Source organism: Myxine glutinosa, chromosome 14 (assembly GCF_964187855.1).
Source record: "Myxine glutinosa chromosome 14, kmMyxGlut1.1, whole genome shotgun sequence".
NCBI lineage: Eukaryota > Metazoa > Chordata > Myxini > Myxiniformes > Myxinidae > Myxine > Myxine glutinosa.
In genome coordinates this window covers 86875558-86899944 of record NC_136274.1, presented here as the reverse complement: position 1 = coordinate 86899944, position 24387 = coordinate 86875558, and the positions used below count along the sequence as shown (strand labels likewise).

The following is a 24387-nucleotide window of genomic DNA, read 5'->3' as shown; positions in this document are numbered from 1 at the left end:
CTTCCACCTCTTCCACATCTTACCCTACCCCTCCTCCCCGCTGTTCTGTATCCGATGCTCCCCCTTCCTCTTCATTAACGGTATGGACCTCAAACATTCGGGGCCTTCGTTCAAACTCAACTGATCTCTCCATACAGGTTGCTTCTGTCAAACCAGACGTGATCTGCCTAACAGAAACTTTCCTCCTTCATGATGTCTCTGATTCCTTAGTATCTCTCCCGGGTTACTCCCTCCTCCGGTATGATAGACCTGAGCCTCGTCCTGGAGGTGGGGTTGCTATCTTTATCAAAAACTCTCTTCCTCACTCGCCCTGCACTGCACTCTCTCCACCTCACCCCCAGGAATACCTCTGGCTACGGCTTCCCCTTCGCTCCCACCTCTTGTTCATATGTGTGTTGTACCGTCCACCAAACAGTGATGACTCCATCTACATCTCGCTGTCTGATAATATGGACCAACTTCTGTCTACTCATCCTAACTCTCTCTTCCTCATATGTGGTGATTTCAATTGTCACCATGCCAGTTGGCTGGGTGTGGGTACCTCTCTCACCATCCATGGCTCCTCAGCAAAGGACTTCTGCGACTCACTGGGACTGACACAATCTGTCAATTTCCCGACCCGGATCTCAGTCAACGGAGCATCTTCTCTTCTGGACTTGGTTATGACTAACTTCCCTGAAAATGTCTGCTGCTCTTCTTCTGCTCCAATCGGCTCATCTGATCATGTGCTTGTTAAAGTGGACATCTCTCTGACCATTCTCAGGGAGCCTCCTCAACGTCGACGAGTCTGGCATTTCCCTCAGGCAAACTGGCACGGTCTTCAAGCAGCCATCAATCATCTGGACTGGTCTCCCATCTCTACCACCTCTGACATCAACTCATCCTGGGAATTCTTCCAAAGTAAATTGCTCTCTCTCATGCACAGATTTATCCCATCTCGTCTTCAGTTGTCATACCCTTCCTCCCGTCCATGGTACACGGAATCTTGTGGTGAGGCTGTTGCCCAGAAACAACTTGCCTTCGTCTCCTGAAAAGCAAATCCAACGGAAGGAAATCTCATTTCCTTTCACAAAGCCCGAAACAAGTGTATGTCCACCCTCAGGAGAGCCAGGAAACAATATCTCTCCGTTCTCAAGACCGAACTCTCTTATCTGTCTCCCTCTTCCAAATCCTGGTGGCGTCTGGTCAAATCTGTTTCTGGTGTTTGTTCCCCCTCCATCCCCTCCCTTACCTCAAACGGCTACACAGCTGACTCCGCACGTGAAAAAGCTGAATGCCTCAACTCTGTGTTTGCCTCTAAATCTTGTGTCCCAAACCCATCCCTCTCTGTACCCACCGTACCCAGTCGTACCCAGCTGCTCCTGGACTCCGTGTCCTTTCCTCCTGACAAGGTGGAAAAGTTTCTGTCAACCCTCGACTCTGATTCTGCAACTGGACCTGACGGCATCAGCCCACGGGTCATAAAATCCTGTTCTTCCGCTCTTTCACTCCCTCTCTCTGTTCTCTTCACCCTCTCTTTTGCTCAAGGTCAACTGCCATCTGCTTGGAAATCAGCCAACATCACCGCTTTGCACAAAAAAGGTGCAAAAACAGATCCTAGCAACAACAGACCAATCAGCCTTCTCCCAATTATCAGCAAAGTCATGGAATCCATCATTGCTTCGGATATGAAATCTTTCCTCTTCTCCAATGGCTTGATCTCTGATCATCAATTTGGTTTCAGACGAGGTCACTCTACTCTGGACATGCTGCTTTTGCTGTCTCAACAATGGATGGAGGTCCTCAATGCCAAACAGGAAATTAGAGCTGTCTCCCTCGACATATCACGTGCCTTCGATACGGTCTGGCACCCCGCTCTGCTCACCAAACTCTCCTCCTTTGGTATCCATGGAAATCTCCACGCATGGCTGGCAGACTTCCTCTCTCGTCGTAGTCAACGAGTGGCCCTGAATGGGTTTCTCTCATCTCCTCTTCCTGTTCAGGCTGGAGTTCCCCAAGGCAGTGTTCTGGGCCCTGTGCTTTTTCTGGTCTTCATCAATGATCTCTCTGACTCTCTTGAAAATCCTCTCTATCTCTTTGCTGATGACTCCACTCTCTGCCGCTCCATTCCTCATCCCTCAGATCGGCAGTCTGCAGCCTCCTCACTCTCTGCAGACCTGGACAAAATCACAGACTGGGCAAACAAGTGGAACATGTCTTTCAATCCTGACAAATCTCACACTCTTATGATGTCTCTCCGAAAAGACCGACTGGACATCCCTCCCATCTACTTTCTGAATAATCCTCTCCAAGAAGTTCTGTCACTCAAGCTTTTGGGTCTCACTATCTGCCATGATCTTTCCTGGGAAAACCACATTTCCAAGCTGGCCTCCAAAGCCAGTCGCCGACTGGGCATCCTCCGTCGTGCGAAGTCCTTCCTTGGCACACCTGAGCTCCTCACCACATACAAGGCTTTCATCCGCAGCTCAATGGAATACTGCTCTCCCCTCTGGGCTGGTGCTCCTGCCTCACACTTAGCTCGTCTTCACGCTGTTGAAACCAAAGCGTTCAGAATCATTGGAATCTCCCGCGATGACGCTATTTCCGAGGGCCTTTCACTTACTCACCGCAGGCAGGTTGGTGGTCTTTCCGTCTTCTACCGACTCCTCTCCGGCCTTGCTCCCCCAGCTCTCTCTGGGCTCTGTCCCCCAAATATTCCTGCAGGTCGCACAAGATCTGCCTGCAACCCTCTTATGGTTAAACTGCCAAAATCAAGACTCTCTGCTCACCTTCACTCCTTCATTCCTCTTTTCTCCCACCTCTGGAACAAACTCCCTCACTCTCTTCAATCCCACTCCTCCCTCCAGGTCTTTAAAAAGGCTGTTCACCACCATCTCTTATCTTCCCCAATCCAAAACCTTGATCTTTTCTACCCCCGCTAATTTCACCCCAAATCCACTTTTTTGAGGTGACTTTTGTCTTCTTTCCTGGAAGTCCTTGGTGTCCTTGCGTTTTATACCTATCCTGCCTCCCCCCAGGCCCTCTGCCTCCCACACATCTCCCGATGTCCCTGCCCTCAAATGTTGTGTTTGTGTGCTTCCTCCCCTTCTCTCCCCATCTTGTCGACCGCTCCCACTTTTATGTGCTTTGTTTACTTGTTTGATTTGTTTGTTTGATAAATGTTAGCTCTTTCACAAGCCTCGACTCTGTATACAAAAAAAAAAGAAAGGATATTGGCCAAATGAAAAAGAAAATAAATAAATTATAAATAATGAAAATAAATAAATAATAATCATAAAAAAATTAAGTTATTAATCAATTCAGTCAGAGAACACATAAACCACCACCATTTCATCAGAATCTGTAACTTAAAAAAAAAAATTTTTGGTCATTAATAGAATCATTAAATAATTAATCAATTAATCGATTAATTGATTAATTAATAAATCAAAAATAGCCTTTGCAGCCAAATCACCTGGTCATTGGCATGTCCAAATATCAGCTTCCTAACTCAAAAGGTGCCTGAGTTAATGGTCAGAAGAGAAAGGAAATTTGATTAGTTAAATAAGTACTTAATTAATCGCTAATAATTAAATAACTCCTTAATTAATTGATTATTTAAAAAACAAAAAATGCTGTTTTTGACAAAGGCCTTGCTCACTACTGTGCTGAAATTTCAGCTTCCCAGCTCAAAGGATGGCTGAGATATCGCCCGGACAAACAAACAAGAAAGAAAAAAAGAAAACAAACAAACAACCAGAGTGAAAACTGAGTACTCCCTTTCAGCGTGCGTCACTGCCGAGCCCCCTTCGGTGCACGGCAATGACGATTTGCAATGCCTGGAGATGGCATAGGAAAGGTGCGGTGTACAACAAACAAACAGAGTAAAAACTGAGTACTCCCTTTCAGCGTGCGTCACTGCCGAGCCCACTGCCGAGCCCAGCAATGACGATTTGCAATGCCTGGAGATGGCATAGGAAAGGTGCGGTGTACAAGTACAGATACATTCAAAGTACACCGCCCCCATGCCAAATAATTAAATATCCTACAGCGCAGCTCATTGAGGCTGCATTGGGAGGGAGAGGTGTACACTAATTGATTGATTAATTGTATAATTAAAATCAATAAAAGATTATCACAAAATATTTTCTTAATCAATTGGCTAAGAGCATAACTGAACCACTGGTGCTTCATCCGAAGATGTATCTTTTAGAAATTTAATTAAATAAGTCATTAATAAAAAAATTAATAATTAATTGATTAATCATTAAAAAATTAATCGATTAATCAATAAATAATTAATCGATTAAATGATTCATCAATAAATCAAAAATATCCTTGATAGCCACATCACTTGGTCACTGTCATGTCCAAATATTAGCTTCCCAGCTCAAAAGGTGCCTGAGATATTGGCCAAATGAGAAAGAAAACAAATAAATGATTAATGAAAAGAAATAAATAATAATAATGAAAAAATTAAATTATTAATCAATTCGGTCACAGAACACATAAACCACCACCATTTCATCAGAATCTGTAACTTAAAAAAAAAAAAAATTTAGTCATTAATTGAATAATTAAATAATTAATCGATTAATTGATTTATTGATTAATTGATTAATTAATAAATCAAAAATAGCCTTTGCAGCCAAATCACCTGGTCATTGGCATGTCCAAATATCAGCTTCCTAACTCAAAAGGTGCATGAGTTAATGGTCAGAAGAGCCCCCTTCGGTGCCCGGCAATGACGTTTTGCAATGCCTGGAGATGGCATAGGAAAGGAGCGGTCGGTGTACAACAACCAGAGTGAAAACTGAGTACTCCCTTTCAGCGTGCGTCATTGCCGAGCCCCCTTCGGTGCCCAGCAATGACGATTTGCAATGCCTGGAGATGGCATAGGAAAGGTGCGGTGTACAATACCCAAAGACTCTGAATACCGCAAGACCCTGAATACCGCAAGACCCTGAATACCGCAAGACCCTGAATACCGCAAGACCCAAAACACCCCGAAGACCCAAAACACCCCGAAGACCCAAAACACCCCGAAGACCCAAAACACCCCGAAGACCCAAAACACCCCGAAGACCCCAAAACACCCCGAAGACCCAAAACACCCCGAAGACCCAAAACACCCCGAAGACCCATAACACCCCGAAGACCCAAAACACCCCGAAGACCCAAAACACACCGAAGACCCAAAACACACCGAAGACCCAAAACACACCGAAGACCCAAAACACCCCGAAGACCGAAAACACCCCGAAGACCGAAAACACCCCGAAGACCGAAAACACCCCGAAGACCCAAAACACCCCGAAGACCCAAAACACCCCGAAGACCCAAAACACCCCGAAGACCCAAAACACCACGAAGACCCAAAACATCACGAAGACCCAAAACACCCCGAAGACCCAAACCACCCCGAAGACCCAAACCACCCCGAAGACCCAAAACACCCCGAAGACCCAAAACACCCCGAAGACCCAAAACACCCAGAAGACCCAAAACACCCAGAAGACCCAAAACACCCCAAGACCCAAAACACCCCGAAGACACAAAACACCCCGAAGACCCAAAACACCCCGAAGACCCAAAACACCTCGAAGACCCAAAACACCCCGAAGACCCAAAACACCCCAAAGACCCAAAACACCCCGAAGACCCAAAACACCCCGAAGACCCCAAAAGACCCTCAAAGACCAAGAAGAACCAAAATAACCTTAAGACCCAAAAGACACCGAAGACCCTTAAGACCCAAAAGCCTCTGAAGACACCAAAGACCCAAAAGACCCTGAAGACACCAAAACCCAAAAGACCCTAAAGCCCCCCAAAACACCTCAAAGACCCAAAATACCCCTAAAGGCCCAGAGGATCCAAAAGACCCTGAAGACCCAAATGGCAATGAAGACCCAAATGGCAATGAAGACCCAAAACACCATGAAACCCAAAAGACACCGAAATGGTCAAAGATGTCTACCCCTCTGAAACGACTGTGGTGAGGCGCGTGGAGCGCGCCAAGTCACGCAAGTGTGTTTAATTACTTCTTTTATTTAAGGTATTTATTTTTGATTATCGCCTTGCCTTCCACCTTTTGCCCTGTTCAAGTGACTTGTGGTTGTCCCTCAAGGCCCTCTCCCCGTTGGTATCGTTGTGAATATAAGATTGTTCTTCACGGTTCTGTTTAAATATGTTTAAACTTTCCCCTGCAGTGTTTTATTACAACACGCTGTTTTTCTTCCTATTTAAAAGGCTCCTTTCAATTTCCTCTTCAACTCATTCCATTTCAAAAAAAGATTCAATCTCTTATAATTATTTCTCACTACATGCTCTAAATTCTCATTCATTCCAACCTTCCTCCATCTTTCTTAAACGGATCGCTAATTTGAAAATCACAATAAACCCAATTTGTTATAAATGTTCATCTTTCATTAATCATCCACTTTCTAAACTCCCCCCTTGCCCCTCTCCTCCAAATCTCCCCCCTTGCCCCTCCCCTCCAAATCTCCCCCCTACCCCCTCCCCTCCAAAACTCCCTCCTTGCCCCTCCCCTCCTAAAATCCCCCCTTGCCCTCCCCTCCAAATCTCCCCCCTCCTAAACTCCCCCACCGGCCCCTCCCCTCCTAAACTCCCCCCTGGCCACTCCCCTCTTAAACTCCCCCCTTGCCCCTCCCATTCAAAACTCCCCCCCAACACCTCCCCTTCAAATCTCCCCCCCAACCATCCCTCCCAAATTCTCCCTCCTCCCACCTCCTTCTCAAAGCTGCCTCCTCCCCACTTCGTCTCACTTCTATCTCATACCTCCACCTCCCCCAACCTTCTACTTTCCTCTGCCCCCCCCCCCCCACTCTCAAACAACCCCTCACTGTGCCTCATCCCATCACCATCAAACCTTTCGTCCTCCTCATCCTTCCCTTTCTTGTAACTCTTCTGTAATCTCTGACACACTATCAACCGCTCTCCCTACCTCCCCCTCTCATCCTTCATCTGACCCGACCCCTCCCCTCCTCTGTCCTGCACCCAATACTCCCCCTCTCTCCTCATTAACGGTATGGACCTCAAACATCCGGGGCCTTCGCTCAAACCTGATTGATCTCTCCATTCAGGTTGCTTCTGACAATCCAGACTTGATCTGCTTAACAGAAACTTTCCTCCTTCAAGATGTCTCTGATTCCTTAATATCTCTTCCTGGTTACTCCCTCCTCCGGTATGATAGACCTGAGCCTCGTCCTGGTGGTGGGGTGGCTATCTTTATCAAAAACTCTCTTCCTCACTCTTCTTGCACTGCCTTCTCTCCAACCCACCCCCAGGAGTACCTCTGGCTACGGCTTCCTCTCCGCTCCCACCTTTTGTTCAGATGTGTTCTGTACCGTCCTCCAAACAGCGATGACTCCATTTACATTTCGCTGTCGGACAACATGGACCAATTTCTATCAACTCATCCAAACTCTCTCTTCCTCATATGTGGCGACTTCAACTGTCATTATTTATGCCAGCTGGCTAGGTGTGGATTCCTCTCTCACCAGCCATGGCACCTCAGCAAAGGACTTCTGCGACTCATTGGAACGTTTTTTTTTTTTTTTTTTTTTTTTTGTATACAAGATCGAGGCTCGTGAAAGAGCTAACAATAATCACAAAAAAGACAAACCGACACACAAAACACAAAAAAACAAGGGGAGCGGCAGACAAGATGGGGAGAGAGGGGGAAGGACACAAACACAACATTTGAGAGCAGGGACATCGGGAGGACTTGGGGGGAAGTGGGAGAGGAATAAAACATATGAACGCTGCAAGGACTCTGGGGTGAATTACCGGGGGTAGAAAAGATCAAGGTTTTCGATGGGGGAAGATAAGAGATGGTGGTGAACAGCTGTTTTAAAGACCTGGAGGGAGGAGTGGGATTGAATGGAGTGGGGGAGTTTGTTCCAGAGGCGGGAGAAAAGGGGAATGAAAGAGTGAAGGTGAGCAGAGAGCCTAGACTTTGGCAGTTTAACCATAAGAGGGTTGCAGGCAGATCTTGTGCGACCTGAAGGAATATTTGGGGGACAGAGCACAGAGAGAGCTGGGGGAGCAAGGCCAGAGAGGAGTCGGTAGAAGACAGAAAGACCACCAACCTGCCTGCGGTGAGTGAGTGAAAGGCCCTCGGAGTTGACTACATCGCAGGAGATTCCAATGATTCTGAAAGCTTTGGCCTCAACAGCGTGAAGCCGAGCAAGGTGTGAGGCAGGAGCACCAGCCCAGAGGGGGGAACAGTATTCCATTGAGCTGCGGATGAAAGCCTTGTATGTGGTGAGGAGCTCAGGTGTGCCAAGGAAGGACTTCGCACGACGGAGGATGCCCAGTCGGCGACTGGCTTTGGAGGCCAGCTTGGAAATGTGGTTTTCCCAAGAAAGATCATGGCAGATAGTGAGACCCAAAAGCTTGAGCGACAGAACTTCTTGGAGAGGATTGTTGAGAAAGTAGATGGGAGGGTTGTCCAGTCGGTCCTTTCGGAGAGACATTGTAAGAGTGTGAGATTTGTCAGGATTGAAAGACATGTTCCACATGTTTGACCAGTCTGTGATTTTGTCCAGGTCTGCAGAGAGTGAGGAGGCTGCAGACTGCCGATCTGAGGGATGAGGAATGGAGCGGCAGATAGTGGAGTCATCAGCAAAGAGATAGAGAGGATTTTCCAGAGAGTCGGAGAGGTCATTGATGAAGACCAGAAATAGCACAGGGCCCAGAACACTGCCTTGGGGAACTCCAGCCAGAACAGGAAGGGAAGATGAGAGAAATCCATTCAGGGCCACACGTTGCCTACGACCAGAGAGGAAATCCGCAAGCCATGAGTGGAGATTTCCCTGAATACCATAGGAGGTGAGTTTGGTGAGCAGAGCTGGGTGCCAGACTGTATCGAAGGCACGTGATATGTCAAGTGAGACAGCTCTGATTTCCTGTTTGGCATTGAGGACCTCCATCCATTGTTGAGACAGCAGAAGCAACATGTCCAGAGTAGAATGACCTGGTCTGAATCCAAATTGATGATCAGAGATCAAGCCATTGGAGAAGAGGAAGGATTTGATATCTGAAGCAATGATGGATTCCATGACTTTGCTGATAATTGGGAGCAGGCTGATTGGTCTGTAGTTGCAAGGATCTGTTTTTGCACCTTTTTTTGTGTAAAGCGGTAATGTTTGCTGATTTCCAAGATGCTGGCAGATGACCTTGAGCAAAAGAGAGGGTGAAAAGAACAGAGAGAGGGTGAGATAGAGCGGCAGAGCAGGATTTTAGGACCCGAGGGCTGATGCCATCTGGGCCAGTTGCAGAATCAGAGTCGAGGTTTGATAAAAACTTCTCCACCTTGTCAGGAGAGAAGGACACAGAGTCCAGGAGCAGTTGGGTTCGACTGGGAAAGGTGGGAACAGAGAGAGATGGGTTTGGGACACAAGATTTTGAGGCAAACACAGAGTTGAGGCATTCGGCTTTGTCACGTGCGGTGTCAACTGTGTAGCCATTTGAGGTAAGGGAGGGGATGGAGGGGGAACAAACACCAGAAACGGATTTGACCAGACGCCACCAGGATTTGGAGGAAGGAGACAGGTTTGAGAGTTCAAACTTGAGTGTGGAGAGATAGTGCTTCCTGGCACTCCTGAGGGTAGAAACACACTTGTTTCGAGCTTGGTGGAAGGAACTGAGATTGCCTTCAGTTGGATTTGCCTTCCAAGAGGCAAAGGCAAGTTGTTTCAGGGCAACTGCCTCACCACAAGATTCAGTGTACCATGGACGGGAGGAAGGGTAAGACAACTGAAGACGAGATGGGATAAATCTGTGCATGAGAGAGAGCAGTTTGCTTTGGAAGAATTCCCAGGAAGAATTGATGTCAGAGGCATTAGAGATGGGAGACCAGTCCAGTTGATTGATGGCTGCTTGCAGACCGTGCCAGTCGGCCTGAGTGAAATGCCAGACTCGTCGGCGCTGAGGAGGCTCTCTGAGAATGGCCAGTGAGATGTCCACTTTAACAAGCACATGATCAGAAGAACCGATTGGAGCAGAAGAAGAGCAGCAGACATTTGCAGGGAAGTTAGTCATAACCAAGTCCAGAAGAGAAGATACTCCATTGACTGAGATCCGGGTTGGGAAATTGACAGATTGTGTCAGTCCCAATGAGTCGCAGAAGTCCTTTGCTGAGGTGCCATGGCTGGTGAGAGATGAACCCACACCCAGCCAGCTGGCATGATGACAGTTGAAGTCACCACATATGAGGAAGAGAGAGTTTGGATGAGTTGATAGAAGTTGGTCCATGTTGTCCGACAGAGAAATGTAAATGGAGTCATCACTGTTTGGAGGACGGTACAGAACACATATGAACAAAAGGTGGGAGCGGAGAGGAAGCCGTAGCCAGAGGTACTCCAAACTGACACAATCTGTCAATTTCCCGACTCGGATCACAGTCAATGGAGTATCTTCTCTTCTGTACTTGGTTATGACAAACTTCCCTGCAAATGTCTGCTGCTCTTCTTCTGCTCCAATCGGTTCTTCTGATCATGTGCTTGTTAAAGTGGACATCTCTCTGGCTATTCTCAGAGAGCCTCCTCAACACCGACGAGTCTGGCATTTCACTCAGGCTGACTGGCACGGTTTGCAAGCAGCCATCAATCATCTGGACTGGTCTCGCATCTCTACTGCCTCTGACATCAATTCTTTCTGGGAATTCTTCCAAAGCAAACTTCTCTCTCTCATGCACAGATTTATCCCATCTCGTCTTCAGTTGTCTTACCCTTCCTCCCGTCCATGGTACACTGAATCTTGTGGTGAGGCAGTTGCCCTGAAACAACTTGCCTTTGCCTCTTGGAAGGCAAATCCAACTGAAGGCAATCTCAGTTCCTTCCACCAAGCTCGGAACAAGTGTGTGCCGACCCTCAGGAGTGCCAGGAAGCACTATCTCTCCACACTCAAGATTGAACTCACAAGCCTGTCTCCTTCCTCCAAATCCTGGTGGTGTCTGGTCAAATCCGTTTCTGGTGTTTGTTCCCCATCCATCCCCTCCCTTACCTCAAATGGACAAACAGTTGACACCACACGTGACAAAGCCGAATGCCTCAACTCTGTGTTTGCCTCAAAATCTTGTGTCCCAAACCCATCTCTCTCTGTTCCCACCTTTCCCAGTCGATCACAACTGCTCCTGCACTCTGTGTCCTTCTCTCCTGATACAAGGTGGAGACGTTTTTGTCAAACCTCGACTCTGATTCTGCAACTGGACCAGACGGCATCAGCCCACGGGGCGTAAAATCCTGCTCTGCCGCTCTATCTCACCCTCTCTCTGTTCTTTTCGCCCTCTCTTTTGCTCAAGGTCATCTGCCAGCATCTTGGAAATCAGCAAACATTACCGCTTTACACAAAAAGGTGCAAAAACAGATCCTTGCAACTACAGACCAATCAGCCTGCTTCCAATTATCAGTAAAGTCATGGAATCCATCATTGCTTCGGATATCAAATCATGACCTCTGACCTTCGATGCCGAAATCTAACCAGTTTGTCTTTTCATCAAAATATATACTTGTACAAAACTCCATTTATCCTTTCAGCATTATACATACTTGCACCAAGTTTGACTTGGTTCCCTTCAGCTGTTCTTTAAGTTATCGCTGTTACGAAAACCCATTACAGACTCTGACCTTTGACTTTTGACTCCAAAATTCAATCGGTTCATCTTCACATCAAAATATATAATTATTCCAAGTTTGGTAAAAATCCCATGACTGATTCACAAGTTAGCTCGGTCACAGAATTTTACCGAATGGGACATCTGACATTTGACCTCTTGACCGCAAAATCAAATCAGTTCATCTTTGCAACATAATACATACTTGTACCAACTTTGCTCAAAATCCCATCACTGGTTCACAAGCTATCACGATGAGTTAATCTTTACCTCATTAAACATACCTGCACCAAGTTTGACTTGGATCCCTCCAGCCATTCTCAAGTTATCGCTGCAACGAAAAGCTATCACGGATGGAGCATGGATGGACTGACAGTGGGACAGACAACCCGAAAACATGCCTCCAGCGACTTCGTCGGCGGAGGCATAAATAAGAACAAAAATAAAAACAAGAATAAACATATGGTACCCGAACAAACAAAAAGAAAAAACAATAGGAATCCATCCTGGAAGGATTGGATCCCTAAATATATAACAAAACTCATGTGCAGATGTCTTTACTCTCAAGGTGTGAAGGCAGTAATGAATATTGGGAAGGAGGGCAGCGTTGAAATTCGGTGAAAGTTGACAAGATAGAATTGACATAAAAAGAGATGAGATGGAAAATAAATAGCCCCGAGTGGGCTGACGGTCATCTCTTGAGGTTGTTGTTCAGACCACTGCTGATTTGAGGGAACCCCCCCTGGAGGCCCCAATCCAAAATCGAAAAATCTGAGACCGAGCAATCTTGCAGACCATCGAGTAGAAGGGCTATATTGGGTTTCAGAGCAATTGCTTGGTAATCAAGGGACAAGTAAGGATCCCAAGTTCCAGGGGGGTAACCCTCCTGGGAAGCCCAATGATAAAAATTCGAAAAATAAGAAAAAATAATAATCTAAGACTGAGCGATCCTGCAGACCATCAAGTATAAGGGCTGTATCAGGTTTCAGTGATCTGTTAGTTAATAAGAGACAAATAGGGATCCAAAGTTTATGGGTTCATCTCTTCGAGAATTGAGACGAGATGATCTAATAAAACCATATCCACACTAACCTTCTCCTCTGACTATTTTCTTGACCATTCTCAATAAACTAGCTTGGCACAAAGGAGACCCTATTTATTATTAGCTCCGTTGGATTAGTCTGAAACAGGGGCTTATGGATTGGGCCTTGTCCGTCCGTCTGCAAACATATCTCAGAGATGTATGGACGGATTTTGTTCATACTTGGCACAGACAATACATGATGTTACACAACAAACAACAACATGCATTTTAAAGGCCATTTTCCCGACTAGAGCGGGGGTTAGCCTTGCGGTCCCCATGACAATCTTCTCCATTTTGCCCTATTTTCTGCATCTCTCCTTGTTAACCCCCTTGCCCGCATTTCTTCTTCCACCATCTTTAGCCAAGTCTTTCTCGGTCTTCCCCGTCCTCTACTTCCTTCGACATTCATTTCCATCACTCTTCTCGATCAGTCACTTTCATCCTTCCTCAACACATGACCAAACCATCTCAACCTGTTCCTCTTCACAGCATCAATCACAGGCTCTATTCCCATCATCTTTCGCAATTCATCATTTGTCTTCCTCTCTCTCAACGATACTCCGCACATCCGTCGAACCATTCGCATTTCCACCCTTTCCAACCTTCGTTGCTGCTCTACGTTCATTACCCATGTCTCGCTCCCATAAATCATAACACTTCTCACACATGCAGCATACACCTTTCCCTTCAGCTTCAACGACACTCCCCTCATCATCAGCATGCCACTCAGTTCCTGAAACTTCTTCCATGCACATCTCACTCTAGCAACCGTTGCCGAGTCTGATCCACCTTCTCCATTCAGCATGTCTCCGAGGTAGCAAAATGATTTCACACCTTCCAGCTTCACGCCGTTTCCAAGATCCAACTCAACATTTCCTCCATCTGCAGCTCCCTCTGTGCACACCTTACATTTGAATGTAGCTGCCACACTGGTTAATGACCCTCTCAGACCACTACATTTTTGATGAACCCACTTAGCGCACATTGTACAATGAATGGAGTTCACTCCGACACCCTTCCTACACACAGCACAGGGCCACTTCCCAGTTCTTTCCACCTCACCACATGCTTTACCACTTGCCATCACCTTCGTCTTTCCGATATTCACCTTCAGACCTTTTGTCTCCATACATTCCTTCCACTTGTTCATCTTTTCCTTCAGTCCATCCATACTTTCCGCAATCAACACCAGATCATCTGCATACAACAACTCCCATGGTAAACCCTCCTTTACGTTCTGAGCCAGCACCTCCATCACAGCTACAAATAGTAGTGGACTTAGTACCGACCCCTGATGCACTCCCACCTTCACCTCAAACTCACCACTGTTCCCGTCCTTCGTCCTTACAGCTGTGGGCGCTCTTTTGTACATTGCCATCACTACTCTGATCAACCATTCCTCCACTCCTAACTTGCTCAATGCCCATGTCAATACTTTGCGTGGAACCCTATCGAATGCTTTCTACAGATCAACAAACCCAAGAAACAACTTCTTCCTCTTCTCCATGTACTTCTCCTGCAACTGCCTCACAATGAAAAGCGCATCTGTCGTTCCTCTTCCTGGCATAAATCCAAACTGCATTTCGTCGATCTTCACTTTCTTCCTTATCCTCCTCTCCAACACCCTTTCCAATACCTTCATTCCATGCTCCAATAACTTTATCGCTCGGTACGAGCCACACTCCAGAGGGTCACCTTTCCCCTTGTATAGAGGGACGAGGGTACTCAGTTCCCAATCCACTGGAATGCGGCCTTCTTTCACCACCAGATTACAGATCTCTGTCATTCTCTTCACACCCCAACTTCCTGCTGCCTTCAACATATCTCCCACAACTCCCGTCGGCCCTCCCGCTTTTCTACCCTTCATTGCTTTTATCGCTTCCTCAACTTCCTTCTCAGTTATCTTCTCTGCCGGTCCTAAAACTGGGTTACTCTCTATGTTGCCATCCCATTCATTCTCTGTATTCAACAGCATTTCCATATATATTTTCCATCTTCCTTTAATTCCATCTAGGTCGTCAACGATTTATCCCACTTCATCCTTCAAGCAACTCACCCCCATCACATCACACCTCTCTTTCGCAATCTGCTTTGCAATCCTGAATACTGCTTTCTGTCTCTCTTCCAAATCCAAGCATTCTCCGAACATTTTCCTACAAGCCTCCTGCGCCTTTGCTACCTCTTTCTTTGCAGCCTTCCTGGCTGCCTTATAACTTTCATGCTCTGCTGTTTCTGCTCCCGTACCCTTCGCCTTCTGCCACTCCTTGAACTTCTTCCTCTTCTCATCAATCCTCTTTCCAACTTCATCATCCCACCACCATGTTTCCGAGTGCCTCGGTGGTCCTTTTGTCCATCCACATACCTCACCAACGGCTCCCAACAGACTAGCTTTCATTGACATCCAACCACTTTCAAGCTCAACCACATCATCCTCGACCCTACTCAGCCTCTCTTTTAATTCCTCCCTTACTGTCACCTCTTTCAACCTCCACACCTTCATTCTCGGTTGGTACTTCACCCGCCGAGCTCTCCTCGCACCTTTCACCCTTATGTCGCAGACAACCAAGTGGTGCTGTGAAACAGCCTCCTCCCCCGGGATCACCTTTGTGTCCCGGAGGTGCCCCCTATCTCGCCTACGCACCATCAGGTAGTCAACGGTTGTCGTCGACCCACCTGACGTGTATGTAGCAAGCTTATTATCCTCTTTCTGGAACTGAGTATTACAAATCAACAAATCAGCTCCATCAGCAAACTCCAAAATTCTTTCACCTTCTCCATTTCTCACACCATATCCGTAACCCCCATGAACTCCCTCAAAACCATCCATACTCCTTCCCACATGTCCATTTAGGTCTCCTCCTACTGCAACAACTTCCTCATCTTTCGCGTTTTCCATCAGCTTCTCTACCGCACACCAGAAATTGTCCTTCTCTTCATCGCTTCGACCAATCTGCGGAGCATATCCCGAGATGACGTTCACCAAGAGCTTTCCAATCATCATTTTCACCATCATCAACCTATCACTCACTCGAGTCACACTGTCTCCAAACTCCTCAGAAAACAGGACACCAACACCATTCACGCCCTCCAGGCACCCTTGCCACATAAACTTGTATTTCTGTCCCTGCCTACCCTTCACCATTCTCACACCACTTCCCTTCCATCTCGTCTCTTGCAAACAACATATGTCCACTCTTCTTCTGACCAATACTTCCACTTCTCCTGATCTCCCTGTTATTGTCCCTACATTCCATGTCCCAAACCTCAGAAACCGATCTCCACTTCAGGCTGTACCCTGCCCATATGTCGTTATAATTGTCATGGTTCTCTTTTTGAGGCAATGTTTTTATGGCCGGATGCCCTTCCTGACGCCAACCCTCTTAGTCGTCTCTTACGACACGCAGGGACACGGTGTACCTATTCTAATCCAGGGTATACACTGGGAAATGTTTAAAACATGGAAATTCTAGGGAGGGGGTGGTGGGGGGGAGGGCGGCGTCAGCATCACGGCTGCGGTTTAAACATGTTTAAATAATATTTAAACAAAACAATGAAAAACAATCTGGGAAAAGTCTCCAAGTGAGAATGTGGATTTGAGAAAGCAGGAGCAGAGGTGGAAGAAAAACGAGATATTAAGGGGGCGGGCCACAAGTCGAGACGAGGAGGAGAGCGAGCAAGCACATGTCCGGGAGGAGAGAAATAATTAATATAGAATTTATTTTTTGTTTATTTGTTTGTTCCGTTTTCAAAACGCTGGACAAAGGGTAAGATGTTCGTGAGAGGTAGGGGGAAGAAACGAAAATCAAAGAAACAAGCAAATACTATGAAGGAAAGAACCCATATTCACAAAACACTGACGGGGGGGAGGGAGCCCGGCGAGACCAGGTCGCGCACGAGGCGCGAATAAAAAAAAAACGACTAATTACACACAAATTTGCAACAACTACAAAACCAAAACCAAATAGAAACACACAATAACACTTACACAACAAAATACCCAGCGGAAATTTGACAAAGACACGAACGGGAAAACACTCAAACTTTGATGCCGTGGAGAGATCGAAGCAAGCCTCGTCGCTCGAGGGACCGGAAGTCCGGAAGCTCCATGGAAGCTCTAACAATACATGATGTTATACACATGCAAATAATTTTGCTTCGCAAGATGATCAAAGATGGCCGACTGGCAGCCATTTTAGTTGTAAAAATACCCGATGTTGAACACATCCTCAACCATTTCTCAGACATGTATTTACCGATCTTGTTCAAACCTGTTACATATCATTAATGACGGCTTACATCTGTACGTCATTTTGTTTCCAGATTAGATCCAAGATGGCTGATTGGTGGCCATTTTGTCACTTAAACGTGTCCTCAACAATTTCTCGAACATGCATGGACCGATTTTGTTCAAACTTGGCACAAAGACAATACATAAGAGTATACATATGCAGAAGTTTTTGTTTTATAATACGACCAAAGATGGGCGACTGGAGGCCTTTAACTCTGGCGGCCTTTAACTCTTTTGTAGTTACTGAATCCATGTTATGTTATGTCTTTTTCTTGTTAAATCCATGTTATGTTATAGCTGACATGTTATGTCTTTTTCTCCGTGTTTAAACTCAACTATGTTGCTGTCTTTACATGTACAAGCCACAATGCACTCAGATTCAAAATTATTTTCAAAGTTACATAAAAAGAAAGATCGATTTACTCCCAGCTACCACAACAGCCTCAATAGACCCACAAGTATTATTCTTAAATCACTTTGTAAATGAAACCAGAACAATCCCTCTCTTACCGGTTCCACAAGAGCAGAGTGTAGAGCCGGAGGCATACAAGGTTCCTGATCAGGTTTGATGGGTCTCTCCAATTCCTGCGTAATAAATGATGGGCCTTGCTGTCTGGTGAAATCGTCAACCTCAAAATGACCACTCTGAACATCCATGGGAACTTCCAAAGTCTGCCTCACAGACACAATTGATCCCTGAAAGCGGGGGCCTTGTGGCCTGTCAAAACTTGAACCCTGGTGGCATTCATATCTTGAATCCCACTGCTGGTTAAAACTGCTACGAATTTGGCCAGGTCTTTGTTCATCAAATGGGGGGCAGATAAACCTCGGGGCGCCACCGGGGCCTTCGAACCTCGGGGCGCCACCGGGGCCTTCGAACCTCGGGCCGCCACAGGGGCCGTCGAACCTCGGGCCGCCACAGGGGCCGTCGAACCTCGGGCCGCCACCGGGGCCGTCGAACCTCGGGCCGCCACCGGGGCCGTCGAACCTCGGGCCGCCACCGGGGCCGTCGAACCTCGGGCCGCCACCGGGGCCGTCGAACCTCGGGCCGCCACCGGGGCCGTCGAACCTCGGGCCGCCACCGGGGCCGTCGAACCTCGGGCCGCCACCGGGGCCGTCGAACCTCGGGCCGCCACCGGGGCCGTCGAACCTCGGGCCGCCACCGGGGCCGTCGAACCTCGGGCCGCCACCGGGGCCGTCGAACCTCGGGCCGCCACCGGGGCCGTCGAACCTCGGGCCGCCACCGGGGCCGTCGAACCTTGGGCCGCCAACGGGGCCGTCGAACCTCGGGCCGCCACCGGGGCCGTCGAACCTCGGGCCGCCACCGGGGCCGTCGAACCTCGGGCCGCCAACGGGGCCGTCGAACCTCGGGCCGCCAACGGGGCCGTCGAACCTCGGGCCGCCACCGGGGCCGTCGAACCTCGGGCCGCCACCGGAGCCGTCGAACTTCGGGCCGCCACAGGGGCCGTCGAACCTCGGGCCCCCACCGGGGCCGTCGAACCTCGGCCCGCCACCGGGGCAGTCAAACCTCGGCCCGCCACCGGGGCCGTCGAACCTCGGCCCGCCACCGGGGCCGTCGAACCTCGGCCCGCCACCGGGGCCGCCGAACCTCGGGCCGCCACCGGGGCCGTCGAATCTCGGGCCGCCACCGGGGCCGTCGAACCTCGGGCCACCACCTGGGCCGTCGAACCTCTGGCCGCCACCTGGGCCGGACCTCTGGACGCCCCCAGGCCCGTCGAACCTCAGGACGCCCCCGGGCCCGTCGAACCTCGGGACGCCCCCGGGCCCGTCGAACCTCGGGACGCCCCCGGGCCCGTCAAACCTTGGGACGCCTCCGGGCCCGTCGAACCTCGGGACGGCCCCGGGCCCATCAAACCTTGGGCCGCCCCCTGGGCCGCCGAACCTCTGGCCGCCTCCTGGGCCATCGAACCTCATGGCACCCCGGGGGCCGTCTAGCCTCGCGCCGTCGAACCCTGTGCCACCTCCAGGCCCGTTGAACCTCTCCCCTCCGGGGGCATCGAACCCTGAGCCACTGGGTCCGTCAAATCCCGGGCATCCAAAAACCGGGCCTCCAGTGTCGCCGAACACTGGGCCACCAAAATCTGGGCCTCTAGACTTTGGGCCTCCGAAACTTGGGCCGCCAAATTCCATGCCTTGGGGTCCTTCAAGTCCATGCCGTTGCAAACTATCAAACCTCTTTCCTTGTGGCATCTGAGTAATCTCCAACCTCGAGTGCAATGGTCTTACAAATGGTGACTCCTCAAATTGTTGAGTATGTGCATCAAAATGAGGACCTTCATGCTGTGGCTGACGAAGTCTGTTGAAATGTATTGCTTCATAGTGTTCAGAGTTATCCTCAAGCTTTAGCCTATCATTTAATGGTCCTGGGGGTGGATTATTTCCAGAAATCCCTGACCCCATCGGCCCTGAAGGTCCACAAATCTGTGGATGTGATTGAGTACACGGTTCCGGCCTCCCAAAATGCAACTCGTTTAAGGTCGGGTGACCAGAGTGTGGCATCAGTACTTTGCCAGCCAAATCTTTGTGTCTTGGTACCTGCATGAATTGCTGTGGTGGGTATGGCTCTGTTTTAGAAAAGATGTCATGCTGAAGATCCAAACACCGCTCCCGTGTTGGTTCCTGGGAGCCAGGATCATCAATACGAAGACGGGTATAATAAGGAAGCTGTTCAACTTCAGGCTCTTGCTTTGGCTCAGGTACATAAGACCTTTGGTCTTGATTTCTGCTGGACCTGGGGTCAAGAGGTTCATCTTGTATTGCAGGAGGTATGTCCTCCAGTGCTGCCTCTTCACTGCTCCAGCGAAAATTGCTCGTACCTTGTACATCTTGGTTTCTCTGCACAAGAAAGCGATCAAAATAGGTTTCCATACACAGCAAATCACCGATAAATATTCAGGAAGTGATGCAATTTACTTAAATGTGCATAAACCCAAAGGCTCCAAGTAAGAATTTCACAATAAACAAGTGGAGATGGATTCAAAGTGCACTGCCACCATGCCAAAAAAATAAATAAATGAACATATGTCACCCACAGGGTGAACCGTATCTTGCCAAAATGTGAACATGAGTGACTTGCTTCAGGTCACACTGAGGTGAACACCTTGACCTTTGACCTTGACCTTAATAATTTCGTATGGTGAATAGTATGTCTTCATGACCAACGCACATGAAATATTGAAAGATTTTGATGAGAACTGAGGAAATAATTTTTTCATGAAAATTCCGTTTTTTCGTCATGACGTCATCAAATGACGTCATAGCGTCAAACTGTTTACAGATCTGGGAAGCACTCATCAAGGGCATTCATATGAGGTATTACTCGATATGGTACCTACGATTTCAAAATTTGACCTTGGGGTCAATAATTTTCGACCTCCAGCGCTAACCATGAAGGTCAAGGCCGATCGCCACCAAAAACTAATCAGCTGAGCGCCGGACCATATACTAGATTCCCATGAAGTTTGGAGACGACCCGATCAAAGTTACTCAAAAAATTAGTGTTTCGTCGACCTCCATGATTGACCACAAAGTGACCTTGACCTTTGACCTTGACCTTCAAAATTTTGTGTGCTGAAGGGTATCTCTATAGGACTCTGATATGCGAAGTTACAGGAGTTTCCAATAATAACTGTGGTCTACAGAGTGACCTAAACAATGCGAACTAAAGCAATACAATATACATGAAAAGTGCAGTTTTTTCGTCATAACGCCGTCAAATGACGTCACATTGTCAAACTAGTTATATGTTTGGAAAGCACTCAACAAGGGCTTCAATTTGAGGTACTACTCGATATGGTAACTGAAACTTGAAAATTTTACCTTTTGGTCAAAATTGAATGACCTTCAAAATGACCTTGAAGGTCAAGGCCGATCGACACCAAAAACTAATCAACTGAGCGCCATACCACACCCTATATACCCACCAAGTTTGGAGATCATAAGATCAAAGTTACTCAAAAAATAAGGGTTTCGTAATTTGACCTTGGGGTCAATAATTTTCGACCTCCAGCGCTAACCATGAAGGTCAAGGCCGATCGCCACCAAAAACTAATCAGCTGAGCGCCGGACCATATACTAGATTCCTATGAAGTTTGGAGACGATCCGATCAAAGTTACTCAAAAAATAAGGGTTTCGTTGACCTCCATGATTGACCGCAAAGTGACCTTGACCTTTGACCTTGACCTTCAAAATTTTGTGTGCTGAAGGGTATCTCTATAGGACTCTGATATGCGAAGTTACAGGAGTTTCCAATAATAACTGTGGTCTACAGAGTGATCTAAACGTGAAAAAAAAATGATTAACCACAAACAAAAAAACAAACAAAAAAACAAACAAATAAAAATATGTCACCCACAGGGTGAACCGTATCTTGCCAAAATGTGAAAATTCCGTTTTTTCGTCATGACGTCATCAAATGACGTCATAGCGTCAAACTGTTTACAGATCTGGGAAGCACTCATCAAGGGCATTCATATGAGGTATTACTCGATATGGTACCTACGATTTCAAAATTTGACCTTGGGGTCAATAATTTTCGACCTCCAGCGCTAACCATGAAGGTCAAGGCCGATCGCCACCAAAAACTAATCAGCTGAGCGCCGGACCATATACTAGATTCCCATGAAGTTTGGAGACGATCCGATCAAAGTTACTCAAAAAATTAGTGTTTCGTCGACCTCCATGATTGACCACAAAGTGACCTTGACCTTTGACCTTGACCTTCATAATTTTGTGTGCTAAAGGGTATCTCTAAAAGACTCTGATATGCGAACTTACAAGAGTTTCCAAAGGGAACTGTGCTCTACAGAGTGACCTAAACAATGCGAACTAAAGCAATACAATATACATGAAAAGTGCAGTTTTTTCGTCATAACGCCGTCAAATGACGTCACATTGTCAAACTAGTTATATGTTTGGAAAGCACTCAACAAGGGCTTCAATTTGAGGTACTACTCGATATGGTAACTGAAACTTGAAAATTTTACCTTTTGGTCAAAATTGAATGACCTTCAAAATGACCTTGAAGGTCAAGGCCGATCGCCACCAAAAACTAATCAGCTGAGCGCCGGACCATATACTAGATTCCCATGAAGTTTGGAGACGATCCGATCAAAGTTACTCAAAAAATAAGGGTTTCGTTGACCTCCATGATTGACCTTGACCTTTGACCTTGACCTTCAAAATTTTGTGTGCTGAAGGGTATCTCTATAGGACTCTGATATGCGAAGTTACAGGAGTTTCCAATAATAACTGTGGTCTACAGAGTGATCTAAACGTGAAAAAAAAATGATTAACCACAAACAAAAAAACAAAAAAAAAAACAAACAAACATACAAGCTGACTAATACATCTTGCAAAAACTTCGTTTTGGCAAGATAACAAACATACAAACTGACTAATACATCTTGCAAAAACTTCGTTTTGGCAAGATAATAAATATCATGTCCTCTAGCGCACGACATCGCCGGGGCGCCTTTGGCAGCCGGCGATGTCGCCATGCAGCATATGGAGACAGAATTGGGAGGGAGTGGTGTACAATAATTAATTGATTGATTAATTAAGTACATAATTAAAATAAATAAATAATAATGATTTTTAAAATCTCAATTAATTGGCTATTATCATGCCCAAACTACCACTTTCATCCGCAACTGTAACTTTCGGAATTGCTAATTAAATAATTAACTAATCGTAAGAAGAAATAATCGATTAATTAATTAATCAAATAGTTAATCGTAAAATAAATAATCGATTAATCGATTAATTAATTAATAATTAATCGATTAATCAATAAATCAAAAAAATCCCTTATAGCAAAATCACTTGGTCACTGTCATGTCCAAATATCAGCTTCCTAGCTCAAAAGGTGCCTCAGATATTGCCTGGACAAACAAACAAGAAGACGTCATGCTGAGCACGATACTTGCAATATCCATCCCCCACCCCCTCTCCCCAAAAAGGTTGCCATTGATATATAAAATTCTCCATTTCATCAACATTAAAATTGACGGTCTTGATCAAAGCTTGGGTCAATAGGTCAATAAGATGAAAAGTAACGATTTTTCAAATGAAAATTGATGATTTTAGAAGTTTCACCTTGAGTTGACCTTTGCCCTTAAAATAGTTGGTTTCCCAATTCAGTGAGGGGCTATGCAAATGCTGTTACATTTTCAAGTCAATCGGATGAAATTTGATGATTTTTCAGATGAAAATTGATGATTTTGGAGTTGGCCTTTGACCTTTTGACCTCAAAAATAGTTGGTTTTCCTACTTAGTGACTCGATATGCAAATTATGTTCAATTTTCAATTCAATTGGATGAAAATTGATGGTTTTTTCAGATGAAAATGGACGATTCTGGAAGTTTTACCTTCAGTTGATCTCAGACCTCAAAAATAGTTGGTTTCCCTATTTGGTGACTCGATATACAAATGCTGTTCTATTTTCAAGTAAATCGGATGAAAATTTACGGTTTTCAGATGAAAGTTGATGATTTGGGAAGTTTGACCTTGAGTTGACCTTTAACCTTTTGACCTCAAAAATAGATGGTTTCCCAATTTAGTGACCCAATATACAAATGCTGTTCAATTTTCAAGTCAATCGGATTTAAAATGGCGATTTTAGAAATTTGAAAAAAGTGGTTGACCTTTGGCCTACATTGACCTTTTGTCCGACGCTGATCTCAAAAATAGTTGGTGGTTGAATTCACTAAGCCGATATGTAAATCCTATTCAAATTTCAAGTCAATCGGATGAAAATTGAGGATTTCAGAAATTTAAAAAAAGTGGTTGACCTTTGGCCTATGTTGACCTTTTCGCCTATACTAATCTCAAAAATAGTGGGTGGTTGAATTCAGTTATCCGATATGTAAATCCTATTCAAATTTCAAGTCAATCAGATGAAAATTGAGGATTTTAGAAATTTGAAATGGTTAACCTTTGGCCTATGCTGATCTCAAAAAATAGTTGGTGGTTGAATTCAATGTGCCGATATGTATATCCTATTCAACTTTCAAGTCAATCGGTTGAAAATTGAGGATTTTAGAAATTTGAAAAAAGTGGTTTGCCTTTTGACGCCAAAACTATATAGGATTTTGTCGGACCACGAACTCAACCGTTTGGCAAAGTTTCATGAAGATCGGTTTAAAATCGTGTCCTGCAGGCAAGTATAAGTGAGCGGACAGACAAACAAACAAACAAACAAATGAAAAATCGGTCAGAGACCGAAGACTTGCCGGAATGTACTTTTTATCGGCCATTTAGGACAAATATGGCGGCCGAACCACGTGACCGATGACGTCATCATTAACATATTTTATTCCACATGGAGAGTTCTTTACAATGAGCCACGTCTCAATTTTTTCTACTGAGCACTTTC

The 24387-nt window shown here is 46.3% G+C and overlaps 1 protein-coding gene across 2 annotated transcripts in view; it reads right to left on the bottom strand.

Moving 5' to 3' along the window:
• The window catches only part of PCF11 (PCF11 cleavage and polyadenylation factor subunit), a 190569-nt gene that overhangs the window by 39052 nt on the left and 127130 nt on the right, over positions 1–24387 (bottom strand). Inside the window, exons 11-12 of one of the 2 annotated variants that reach the window (XM_078768552.1) lie at positions 17897–19845; positions 17500–17842 (exon numbers count right to left, since the gene is read on the bottom strand). In XM_078768552.1, coding sequence (XP_078624678.1) covers positions 17500–17842; positions 17897–19845 — 2292 coding nt within the window. Of the gene's footprint in view, positions 1–17499; positions 19846–24387 lie in introns of both variants that reach the window. The other variant, XM_068136301.2, reaches the window with a different exon arrangement.